The following is a 13,098-nucleotide window of genomic DNA, read 5'->3' as shown; positions in this document are numbered from 1 at the left end:
TTTGAAAGAAATATTGTAATGTATAGAAAATTATTTCTCTTAGTGAAGATAATATAGGCTAAAGCGTTACAATTAAGATTTTGATGTAGAGTTAGTAAATGTAGAATTTAAATAAATGGTTAATAGATAAAGGAATAAATAAATCAACACTTGGTTATTAGATGATGGTGAATAAACTGCTAAAGATGTATTAATGAAAATAAGAAAGAAGGGAGTGAGGGAAGTCATTTGATGAGGTTAATGAAAATAAGGTTTATATAAGAAATGTTTGCATATGTTTTTGTTTTTAGATTTGTTTGTTTGGTTGGTATTGTTGCATTGTGTTCTTTTTTTTCTTTGTTTGTCTGTTGTTTCTTAAAAAATGAATAAATTTTTTTTAAAGCCGGGCAACGGAGCCTGTGGCCCCTCAGATGTCATTGGACTACAGCTCCCCTCATACCTGACCATCGTGTGTATGTGTGTGTGTGTGTGTGTGTGTGTGTGTGTGTTTGTGTGTGTGTATTGCCCCTGAACGGTTAAGTCCAGTCAAAGTCGACTATGAGGTTGCAGTGCTCATCTTGCTTTCAGGCTGAGGGAGCCGGCCTTAGTCCACAGACAGCTTTCCAGGTCATGTGGCCAGCATGACTAAACCGCTTCTGGCACAATGAGACACTGTGACGGAAACCAGAGCGCACAGAAACGCCATTTACCTTCCCGCCACAGCGGTACCTATTTATCTACTTGCACTGGTGTGCTTTTGAACTGCTAGGTTGGCAGGAGCTGGGACAGAGCAATGAGAGCTCACTCTGTTGCGGGGATTCGAAGCGCCGACCTTATGATCGGCAAGCCCAAGAGGCTCAGTGGTTTAGACCACCTGTGTCCTGACATCCGTCTCCGGGTTAGTCCGGGAAGGTCTTGGTAGTAACATACCACAGGCTGCATTTGGTTCTGCGCCTGAGGTCCTGCCCTGGCCCAATGGCAGAGCCGGCCCTGCAACTGGCACCATTCTTTAGCAAATGACCCGAAAAAAGGGTACCTACCGGTGTGTGCAAGAAAACAGGGGCAATAGCCAGGACGTTGCCAAGGGCATCAGAGGTCTGGTTCAAAGTGATGGAGTCTATGGGATTCCCCAATCCAGAAATAGGGATCAGGCGCTGGACCTGGGCACCATTAGCCCCGCCCACCAGCCTCAGCGAGACAGTATAGTTGGAGCCTGGAACAAAGATGCAGGAAGTCAGAAGAGCATCCTTGGAAATCCCCACTTGTGTGTGGAGACCTTTTAACCACACCCAAGAAATAAATTCAGACAAGACTCAAATTTTTGGTTTGGTTTTTGGCAGAATTTAGGCCACAATATTGATTACAATCAAGTGAGTGGTTGCATAGGCTCTGGTTCGACTAGCTCCCTGCATCCTTGCAGGCAGCGCTAACCCTGGGCACCAACCATAAGTCAGCCCTGGGTGAACACCTGGGACAGTGGCAAGCAGGGGGGGGGGTCTGCTAGTCCTCCACCCAGATGAGCCCTGGCAACACACGATGGCATAGCAAGGTCAAGCGCAAACCCTAAATATAGGGAGAGGTGGGTGGGTGTTCCGGTGCACTGAGCCCCAAAGAGGAAGCTCAGGGACACGCGCATCTGGATATATAGTGGTCCCTCGATCACTTTGACTGGCGTCCCACTAGCCCAATTGCTCCCAAGATCGAGGGACCACCAATAGGGTGTTGTGGCCGCTCCAATGCTCCCACCCACAACACAGGGTCTGGTTGCCAGGTCCCACCGCAACACGTGCCCTCCTGTTAGGGAGGACCCGATCTATCAATTCAGTATCTCCATTGAGCGCATCCAGACCAAGGATCCCTGAGAGATAGCACCAGGAAGAACATCATGGCAAAAGGGGACACCATCCTGCCCCCCCATCCCCATCCCTTTGAGCCTGCAAACAGGAAACCCGCAAACCTGGGGGAGAATAGGGGTGGACAGGTTAAACGACAGCTCAACGTAATGCAGATGAACACCCAAAAAATGAGTGCATGGGACATGGCAAACATGCTGCAAATGACAGGTGTGGGAGTGCCCTTAACAGGCATGCCAGATCCCCCCCCTGAAGTTGTTAAGGAGGGGTGGTGGGCCCCCTCAATATTGAGCAGTAACGTTGTTCATACTTAGGATTGCCATATTTCAACTTTGGGCCGAAGTTATTGAGCTGGTTTTGCAAAATCTCTCTCCCCAAATGAAGTTTTTGAGGAAAATGGGGGGGGGGGATAAACACTTTTGACATGGGTTACCATTGGACTTGCCATATTATTGCCATATTCCAAAAGGCAAAAATCAAGACACAAAAGTTGTTGAGCTTTCGTTGCCCAAATTGTTGAGCTTTTGAGCTATTTTTTTATGAAAATCGCCAAAGTCTACACTATTGACCTGAGCTGCCAGATGTCCGGATTTTCCCGGACATTTCAGCAATTTGCACCCGGACGCTGTTTACGAGGGCTGTATCCTGGACGTATGGAAGCCCTAGGCACATTGCGCGACGTCGGCCCCCTCAATAGTGGCCCTTACTAACTGTACAACTTTTTAGGTGCTTTGATTGCTGAAGAATTGATACTTTTGAATTATGGTGCTGGAGGAGACTCTTGAGAGTTCCATGGATCAAACCTATCCATTCTGAAGGAAATAAGCCCTGAGTGCTCACTGGAAGGACAGATCCTGAAGCGGAGGCTCCAATACTTTGGCCACCTCATGAGAAGAGAAGACTCCCTGGAAAAGACCCTGATGTTGGGAAAGATGGAGGGAACTAGGAGAAGGGGACGACAGAGGACGAGATGGTTGGACAGTGTTCTCGAAGCTACGAATATGAGTTTGACCAAACTGCGGGAGGCAGTGGAAGACAGGAGTGCCTGGCATGCTCTGGTCCATGGGGTCATGAAGAGTCGGACACAACTCTTCACAAGCTTGGCAGGGGGTTGGACTGGATGGCCCTTGTGGTCTCTTCCAACTCTATGATTCTATGATTCTAACTAATTGACTAAACAACAAAGAGCCTTAAAAACAACATCAGATAATCCTGCTCTCAGTATGGCTGCTTCAAATCCCCCCAAACTTACCTTTCACAGGTTTTCCCTGGACTGGAAGCACATATTCTTTCTGCTTCTGCATAATCTGGTAGGATATGTCTAGCAAGCTTTTGCCTCCGATTTCCACCTCGTAGGAGCCGCTGGGAGACACAGTCACGGTCCACAAGCCCCGCTCAGGGATAGGGGAAACCTTCACAATCTTATGGCTGGCTGTGTTGATCACTGTGTGAGTGGACGGCGAAACACCTGCCACAGAATGACACAAAGACAGACAAGGTTGCAGGAGGGGCAGAGCAAGGGTAGGGAATGTCAGGCCCAGTGGACAAATGTGCAGTCCTCCCTGTCTGACCCTCTCCCCAGTCAATCCCCTCTCTTCTGGCCACACCCTTTACTGCCCTTGCTTCACACCCTCAATAAATGCAAGTTATCCAAGCACTGTCAAAGACTATGTATATTTGACTGGGAGATGTGCACATTCTCCATGAGGCCTGGTGAATGTGCACCATAGCCGGTTGTTATACACATTAACCGCTCAACATTCCCCTTAACATACATTTGTTGTATAACGCTTTGGGGTCCCCCCATGAAACTGAGAAAATATAATTAATTAATTAATCATCATTAATAATATTAATTAATAATAAAGAAAATCCTGCAACAAACAAACATGAGTTCTTTAAAAATAAATACAGTACAGTGCTATGTTCTCCTCCTCTCTCTCCTTCCTTGTTTTAAACAAAATAATAATAATAAAACATTTTTCAGGCTTCCCTTAAATCCAAAGAGCCAGTTTGATTTAAAGATCCCAGTATGATTTGGTGGCTGGAGTGGCTAAAGTGTCAGACTTGCACCGGAGGCACCCAGGTTCAAAGACCCATTTGTGCACCTAGGTATTCCCTTTCTCAATGTCACAGGTTGTCGCTGGGGGCTGGGGCAGCTGCTGTCTGGTGGGACCACCGCCAGCCCCAAGACTGCATGTAGCTATCTGGCAGCAGGCTTCCTAGGCATGGGTAGGAAACCTTAGGTTCAGTGGCCACATGCCCCTCCCATCTCCCCAGACCACACACCCCTCCCCAGCCACATCCCCCTACAGGCTCTGCTCCAGACCCTCCAAGTGTCCCTATTTTCCAGGGACAGTCCTAGATTTACAGGTTTCTGATTTGATCCCAGAATGTCCCGCTTTTCCTTAGGACGTCCCTATTTTCATCGGAGAAATATTGGAGGGTATGGAGTTATGTGAATCCCCGAGCCAATGAGATAAGTAACTATACAACCTTTAGAAGGCATCTGAAGGCAACCAGGGAACCAGGCAGAGGGCTTTCTCGGTAGTGGCACCCGCCCTGTGGAACGCCCTCCCTTCAGATGTCAAGGAAATAAACAACTATCTGACTTTTAGAAGACATTTGAAGGCAGCCCTGTTTAGGGAAGTTTTTAATGTTTGATGTTTTATCGCTTTTTAATTATTGTTATTGGTGTTCTGTTGGGAGCCGCCCAGAGTGGCTGGGATATGAATAATAAATTATTATTATTATTATTATCATCATTATTATTAACCTTCTATAAGGAAGTTTTTATAAAAAAATGATTAATGTTTTGTTATGTTTTTATATATGTTGGAGGCTGCCCAGAGTGGCTGGGGTAAATCCAGTCATATGGGCGGGGTATAAATAAGAAAATTATTATTACGGAGTAAGACGTCCCTATTTTCATCAGAGATATGCTGGAGGGTATGCCTTCCTGGTGTATTTCCCCGCCCTTGCTTAAATGTTCTTGAACTCTGATCATGCTCCTTGTTTCCCTGGATGGTTGACAGAGCGGTAGGCCTGTGAATGTGTGTAGAAGCTCTCCTCCTGCACAAAGGTAACATTTACTGCCATCGCTCTCCTCTGGCTTTGCCTGTCGCTGACATGGGGTCCCTGGACGTTAGCCCAAAAGGAAATGCAGCCCTCAGGCCGAAAAGTGTCCACCATTATTTGTGTAGAGGATGAGACGGCAAACCGCACAAGACTCTGCCCACAACTTTCATTTCCCCCACTATACTTTTGCAGGAAAGCTCTCTGCTTCATTCTCTGAACAAGCTGTACCTGAAGGTTGCCTCACGGCAATGGTGAAATCCAAAGAGTGTAAGCTCTTAACAGAGATAGTTATGTCTGTGAGGGTCTCATCCACAGGGAAAGAGAGCTGAGACCCATCCAATTGCTTATGGGCCACCGTAACAGGGGCGGCATTCAGAGACAACTCCATAATGCCCAAGACCTGGTCGAGTTCGCCTTTGGTGGTCATGACATAGAAGCCTCCGGAATAAGTAGCTAGTTCTTCATAGATGTTAGCATAACTTTTCCCAGAAGCCTCTTCGGCAGCACCTGTGGAGAGAAAGGATGGGTTTTGTCTTGAAACCTGGCCTCCTCCTCTTCTGTGTTCACAGGAGGAAAGGCAAACCACAGTGGGTGTTTGGGCAGCAGTTGAATGTTCACCTGTCTAATGTCAGTGTACTAGAAAAAGCAAAGATCACCAGTGCCGAAGCAATGATTCTTCAACATCAACTTCGTTGGACTGGTCCTGATGTGTGGATGCCGGATTATCATCTTCCAAAGCAACTACTCTACTCCGAACTTAAAAATGGAAAGCGTAATGCTGGTGGTCAACAAAAGAGCTTTAAAGATTCTCTCGAGGCAAATATGAAAAAATGTAGTATAAACACCGACAACTGGGAAACATTGGCCTGCGAGCACTCCAATTGGAGAACAGTCTTTACCAAAGGTGTCATGGGCTTCGAAGACGCTCAAACTCAGGACACAAGAGAGAAACATGCTAAGAGGAAGGCATGCTTGGCAAACCCTCACCGTGATCAACTCCCGCCCAGAAAACAATGTTCCCACTGTGGAAGGACGTGTGGATCCAGAATTGGCCTCCACAGTCACTTACAGACTCATTGTTAAAACCGGGTTTATGGAAGACAATCGTACTTTGCTACGAGTGATCGCCAGAGAATAAGAGCTTATAATGATAACTATATTGGCACAAGACGGGAGGTGGGCCTGCTGATTTCTCAAGGATCCCATCCTTCTGTTTGTGGAACGCGCTCCCACCCTCTTTCTCATTGCTTGCCAAGAGCTATACATACTTCTGCGTTTCCTGCTAGAGCAATACCCAGTGAGTAAATAATCCACTTCAGACCCGGATGAATCAATGAGGACTTTGACTTCATCTTTCAGGTGCTCATCTTTGGCTCCAGCATCAGTAAAAGTGTAGATCTTGGACCTTTGTGCGAGGAAGAGAAGAAATCAGGAAGCTAACTAGAGTTTCCTTCCCATTTCGACTGAACAGGTGGTTAATGGCTTCTGAACAAGTCAGGATATCAAACCCTAGTCCAAAGTAGGTGTAATACCCTGGCATATTCCAAAGTGAATATAGAGAGAGTGGTTTTTCTGCCCGTCGGAGGGGTCCCACCCTGATACCAGAACAAGAGGCCATCAAACAAAGCTGAACGTTGGGACATGAAGGACTTCTTCATGCTGTGCATAGCTAAACCATGGAATTCTCTACAACAAAGAGGTAGTGTTCAAAGGAGATTGGAGAAATTCCTGAGGCTATCGGAGGCTGATAGCCGTGGTTCAGGATCAGAGGAAGGGCCGATGCACCTGGACTTCCCATAGGTTGGCCTCTGTGAGAAACAGGATGCTGGACCAGATCGGCCTCTGGTCTGATCCAGCAGACCTCTTCTTATGTTCTAGAGCAGGCGTTCCCAAACTTCGGCCCTCCATATGTTTTTTCAGACTACGATTCCCATCATTCCCAACCACTGGTCCCGTTAGCTAGGGATCATGGGAGTTGTAGGCCAAAACATCTGGAGGGCCGCAGTTTGGGGATGCCTGTTCTAGAGGTTAATGGGAAATTAACTGGTTCATTTTCTGGTTCACATAAAGGGGTTGTAAGAAAATAAAAAAAATCCTTTCAGCAGCACCTTAGAGGCCAACTAAGGTTGCCATTGGTCTGTGCTTTCGTGTGCATGCACACTTCTTCAGATACACTGAAACAGAAGTCATCAGACCCTTATATATAGTGAGAGGGTGGGGAGGGGTATTACTCAGAAGGGTGGTGGGAATGGGTGATTGGCTGATAGGTGTGGTAAACCTGTGGACGACTGTTAACGACTGCAATTTGTCTTATAGGAAAAAGCAAGGGGTGAGATGGCTAAAAATAGCTTTATCATGAAATAAGACTCCAATGTCTCTATTCAGACCAGGTCTCTCCATGGTTTTAAGTTTGGTAATAAGTCACAATTCAGCAACTTCTCTTTCCAGTCTATTTCTGAAATTCTTTTGTAATAAGACAGCTACTTTGAGATCTTGTATAGAATGTCCTGGGAGATTGAAGCGTTCTCCTACTGGTTTCTCTGTCTTGTGATTCCTGATGTCAGATTTATGTCTATTTATTCCTTGGCGTAGTGTTTGGTCCGTTTGTCCTATATAGAGAGCTGAAGGGCACTGTTGGCATTTGATGGCATACACAATGTTAGAAGGTGAGCAATTAAATAGTCCTGAGATGGTATGTTTGATGTTGTTGGGGCCAGTAATGGTGTTGTCTAGGTGTACGTGGCAGCAAAGTTGGCATCTGGGTTTATTGCAGGCTCTGGTATCAGTGTCCATGTTAAGTCTGGGGGTAGTTTTATTGTGGGTGAGGAGTTGTTTAAGATTGGGTGGCTGTCTGTAGGCAATGAAAGGTCTTCCTCGCAGAGCTTGAGAAAGAGAACTGTCATTGTCTAGGAGAGGTTGTAGATCTCTGATGATGCGTTGAACTGTTTTAACTTGGGAGCAGTATGTGATTACTAGTGGCGTTCTGTTTATTTTCTTTTTTGGATCTGTCTTGCAGCAAATTCTCTCTGTGCGTTCCAACCCCAGCTTATTTAATGGAGATATGATTGTTGGAACATGGCCATTCAAGACATACTTGGGCGCCATTGTTGTTGGGGGCAGGTGGGGGAGGACTGGAGTTTTGAAGGCTGAACCGGTGGGATGGTGGATTTGAAAGAATAGAGGTGAAAGCATAGAAGTTCCAGGTAGCAAGGGAGAATCGGTGGAGTAATTTAAGAGAGCAGCAGGCTTCCAGGTACTCAAGCAAAGGTACTAGGACAGGCATCCCCAAACTGCGGCCCTCCAGATGTTTTGGCCTACAACTCCCATGATCCCTAGCCAACAGGACCAGTGGTTGGGGAAGATGGGAATTGTAGTCCAAAACATCTGGAGGGCCGAAGTTTGGAAATGCCTGTACTAGGACTTAAGGAATGAAGGTAACGGGAATATTTATGTTAGGAAAAAGGCGGGAAAGGCCAGGCCTATTACCTTGGCAAGCTGTGTTCCAAAGCCAACTTCAGGGCACTCAAAGACATCTCTGGGCAGTCACCGCCACCCGTAGCTCTGAGGTTAGAGATCAAGGTCTCAAGCTCATCTGCATCCTGAGTCACTTGGACTGGGCCAACATCTGCAGGGATAGATATAAGAGGGACTGAGTATCTGCAACAGAGATGGGTCACATGGGGAATGTCATTTTGGGGTGTGAAACTTACTTTCGGCAAATTTCTTCAGCGAGGCGGTCTTAAAATATGGTGTTTTGGGGTGTGTGAGAGAGAAGAATTCAAACCTGATATTACTTTTGTGATTAGTCAACATTTAGCTTGGTCAATTTACGTCTAATGAGGAAGGACATAAAATGCTTTGGGGAAACCAAAGAATTCTAATGTTATCTTCTGAAAATGTCAGGTAATGCTACATCATAACAATAATTTTAAAACAAACAAACAAATAAAATTAATACATAATATATAACTGCAAGTACTTGGCAGCCATTTTTAATTATTTCTATGCAATTTTACACTTATTTTACATACCAAGCGGAATGGAATTATGGGAATGACCATTTTGTGTGCAATGACCATTTATGGTCCTGGAATGGGGCAGGGAGGGGGCAGAATGGGGTGGGGCGGGCTTACGCTGCACCGACGTGCATGATGGCCCAGAACGTAACCCCTACACAAATGGGGGAGTTGCCTATATACTAATTTAACCAAAATATCATTTGAAGTCACTAAGGAAAGAACAGGTGAGCAACAACGTTATTTGGATTCTCCGGAAAAAAGCAGAGCGAAGGAGGGCAGGCAATTCCAGACTAAGCAGACTTAGCGTGGAAAGAACCAGCTCTGCCTTTTTGCCCTCTCACCTGGATCGTTGAAAGGCACAAGAATGTAGTTAAAGGGTTTATCCGGGGAGCTGGAATATTCCCGGAGGAGTTTGATAGAGGTGGTTTTGACGTGGTTGATATCCTCCGACATGCTGCCAGTCGTGTCTATTACTAAGGTGAGCGAAAAGCCGAGAAAGTTGAAAAACCTCTTAAAGGTATCATTGCCCACCTGGTCCAGCAGGCCGTACCCTGAAAAAAAGAAAACCACAGAATAAAAACAGGTTTTGCCTATACACTTTTCCTTAGGACCTCCCTATTTTCATTGGACAATACCTTGTCTCAGACTGGCATGGTGGATGGTGACATGGCCTTTATGGGCAAAAGAACAAAAGCAATAGGTCCAGGGTGAGAAATCGGTCCATGGGCCTATTTATTTGTTTACCTATTTCCCACTCTTCACCATAAGGTCTCAGGGCAAGTCACAACAGTTTAAAACTCTATGCCAGGCATCTCCAAAGTGCGGCCCTCCAGATGTTTTGGCCTGCAACTCCCATGATCCCTAGCTAACAGGACCAGTAGTCAGGGATGATGGGAATTGTAGTCCAAAACATCTGGAGGGCTGAAGTTTGGGGGTGCCTGCTCTACGCGAATGAAATATACTCGGAGTTGAGAGTGAATTTCATGCTCTTTATTCGGCTTGTAGTAGCAACAGAAGAAGAAGAGAAGAATGGCTATTTCCCCCAAAACGTCTGCTTATATACATTATTTACACCACGGGTGTCAAACACAAGGCCCGGGGGCCAAATCCGGCCCGCCAGACCTCATCATGTGGCCCGCCGAGCGCCCCAGCCAGCGGGACCCAGCAGCGGGACCTTGCTGCTGAAGCGCCGCGCCGACAAAGCGCCGACAAACAGCTGGGGCCTGGGGGAGGGGGGTAGAAAGGCGGCTGGAGCAGCGCTGCGTGGAGCACCCCGAGCCACAGCAGGAGAAGGAGGAGGCAGCTTGCCAGGTCAGCGCCCAGCAGTGCCGCACGGAGAGTCCCGAGCCTCTGCGACGCAGCAGTGCTCTGTAGCACTTTGAATCCTCCTCCTCCTGCCACGGCTCGGCGCCTGGAAACGGCTGCTGCTGCTGCTGCTGAAGTACAGACAAAGCACCCAGCAGCGCCGCGTGGAGGAGCAGGAGGATTCAAAGTGGAGCCAGCAGCAGCAACGCTCCCAGAGACTCGGGTGCCGTCCCAAGCCTCTGGGAGCTGGCAGGAGGAGGAGGAGGCTTGCCGGGTCGTCACTCAGCAGCGCGCGCGGAGCGCCCCGAGTCTCTGGGAGCGTTGCTGCTGCTGGCTGCCGGAGGCTAGGGGCGCTCTGCGCGCGCTGCTGGGTGACGACCCAGCAAACCTCCTTCTCCTGCCGGCTTCCAGAGGCTTCGGGGCGCTCTGTGTGCGCTGCTGGGTGACGACCCAGCAAGCCTCCTCCTCCTCCTGCCGGCTCCCAGGGGCTTGGGTCGACACCCAGCAGCGCACGCAGAGCACCCCGAGCACCCCGAGCCTCATTCAAACCAACTTTAAAGGAGAACACATTTTTTTAAAAAAAAATCAGCAGTAACATGGTCATAAAACCACATCTAAAAAGTCTGGGGTAATACAACGTTTTCACCTGGTACCAAAAAGAAGAAAAAAGAGGCTCAGGTCCAGATGAACCTCCGCGCGTACGGCTGGAACCACTTGCAGTAATAATAATAAAAAGACACCCACCGAAAATAAGCCACCCTGTGTTTTTTTGAGGAAAAAAGTTATAAGACGGTGTCTTAAAAAAGGGAAAACACGGTAGGATGCTGCTTTATACTTCTGGCCCTTAAACCATGCAGAAGGACCCCAGCATCTCCAGGTACTAGTAGCTCTGTAAAGGTCCTGCATGAAACCCTAGCGAGCCTCCACCACCCAGTGCAGTTACCAAAAATCATTTTTCAATAAATTGTACAATAATTGTACATTTGAATATCTACTTGCCATTATTCTGACTATGTTAGTTATTACTTACATTATTACAAAAAACAGTAATAATTGAATGCAGTGACAATACCCTGTTTCTCATATTTTAAGACATACCCATAAAATAAGCCATAGCAGGATTTTTAAGCATTCGAGGAATATAAGCCATACCACGAAAATAAGACATAGTGATAGGCGCAGCAGCAATGCCGGCCGCGGCAGGAGGAGGAGGGAAAAAATAAGACATCCCTTGAAAATAAGCCATAGTGTGTTTTTTTGAGGAAAAAATAAATATAAGACATGTCTTATAATATGAGAAACACGGTAATTTATGATAATAAAGAGTGGACACATAGTCCTACAGATACTACCGGCCCTTTGAGGGTGACCAAACTGCTGATGCGGCCCCCGATGAATTTGAGTTTGACACCCCTGATTTACACAATGGGCCTTGTGTGATTGGTTACTTCAGGGCTGCACCTGTAGGCCAATCAGGTTGCGGATTCACTTCTGCCAGCAGCTTGATTGGCTGCTTCTGCAGGCCAATCAGGTTGCTGACTCGCTTCATCCAGGAGCCTAATTGACTGCTCCTGCAGGCCAATCAGGTTGCTGATTCACTTCCACCTGGAGCTGGATTGGGTGGCTCCGGCAGACCAATCAGCCTGCTGCATTCTGGATCCTATTGTTCTAGGATTCAGCTCAGTACATAACAGCGAAGAAACAGTTTAAAACAGATCACAGGAACAAGGTAGTGTCTAATGATCCACGTCTACATCATGTGTCACAAGTGTGCCTTCAGCACACAACAAACACCATACGATGAAGGCGTTGAATGCACCTCTGTGGGGAGGGAGTCCCATAATTTAGCAACAGCCACAGAGCAGAGACAGATTTAGGGCAGTTCAAGCAGTGCAGTCACACTGGGCATGCAGCCAATGAAGGCACCGTCTCAAATCCTGGAAAGCACTCAGGAAGAAGGCGTGAGGGCTCAAGCAGGGTCCTAGAGAGTGGCGTAGCTGTGGGGGCGGGACGCCCAGCACGCCCCCCCTCACTCCTCTTCCTCCGCCAGTGGTACTAGAGTCCTCCTGTCTCCTTCCCAAAGCCCAGTAAGCACTTACCAGGGTTTGGGAAGGAGGTAGGAGGGCTCTAGGACAGGCATAGGCCAACTTGGCCCTCCAGATGTTTTGGGACAACTCCCATGATCCCTAGCTAACAAGACCAGTGGTCAGGGATGATGGGAGTTGTAGTCCCAAAACATCTGGAGGGCCGAGTTTCCCTAGGCATGCTCTAGGACCCTCCAAGTATCCCTATTTTCCAGGGACGTCTCTGATTTAGAGAAGCCGTCCCGGTTTCTGATTTATCCTGGAATGTCCCACTTTTCCTTAGGACCTCCCTATTTTCATTGGACAAATGTTGGGGGTTATGGTAGGATGTCCCTATTTTCATTGGAGAAATGTTGGAGGGTATGGAGTGAGCATAGGCAAACTTGGCCTGCCAGATGCTTTGGGACTACAATTCCCATTATCCCTGGTCCTAATAGCTAGGGATGATGGGAGTTGTAGTCCCAAAACACCTGGAGGGCCGAGTTTGCCTATGCCTGGTATGGAGTTATCCGACTCACAAGCCATCTGAAGGCAATCCTGTATGGGGAAGTTTGTTTTTTAAAAATGTGTTTAATGTTTAATTATGTTTTTATATATGTTGGATGCTGCCCAGAGTGGCTGGGGGCAACCCAGTAAGATGTGTGGGGTATAAATTGTAAAATGATCATTATGGAATGGGACATCCCTATTTTCATGTTGGAGGGTATGAACTGGTATATATTTTTTATGAAATAAATGAATTTAGCAAGGCCAAATACTAAAAAAAAAGAAGAAGGAAAA

The 13,098-nt window shown here is 47.1% G+C and overlaps 1 protein-coding gene across 1 annotated transcript in view; it reads right to left on the bottom strand.

The window, feature by feature from the left end:
- Positions 1 to 13,098, bottom strand: part of LOC118081047 (von Willebrand factor A domain-containing protein 7-like) — a 29,008-nt gene that overhangs the window by 8,330 nt on the left and 7,580 nt on the right. Inside the window, exons 7-12 of the mRNA XM_088663496.1 lie at positions 9,271 to 9,480; positions 8,397 to 8,535; positions 6,179 to 6,315; positions 5,139 to 5,417; positions 3,085 to 3,300; positions 1,020 to 1,192 (exon numbers count right to left, since the gene is read on the bottom strand). Coding sequence (XP_088519622.1) covers positions 1,020 to 1,192; positions 3,085 to 3,300; positions 5,139 to 5,417; positions 6,179 to 6,315; positions 8,397 to 8,535; positions 9,271 to 9,480 — 1,154 coding nt within the window. The remainder of the gene's footprint in view (positions 1 to 1,019; positions 1,193 to 3,084; positions 3,301 to 5,138; positions 5,418 to 6,178; positions 6,316 to 8,396; positions 8,536 to 9,270; positions 9,481 to 13,098) is intronic.

This window comes from Zootoca vivipara, chromosome 2 (genome assembly GCF_965207765.1).
Source record: "Zootoca vivipara chromosome 2, rZooViv2.hap1.1, whole genome shotgun sequence".
Lineage (NCBI taxonomy): Eukaryota > Metazoa > Chordata > Lepidosauria > Squamata > Lacertidae > Zootoca > Zootoca vivipara.
The sequence above is the reverse complement of the archived record's forward strand: the minus strand, read 5'-3'. Positions and strand labels throughout refer to the sequence as shown.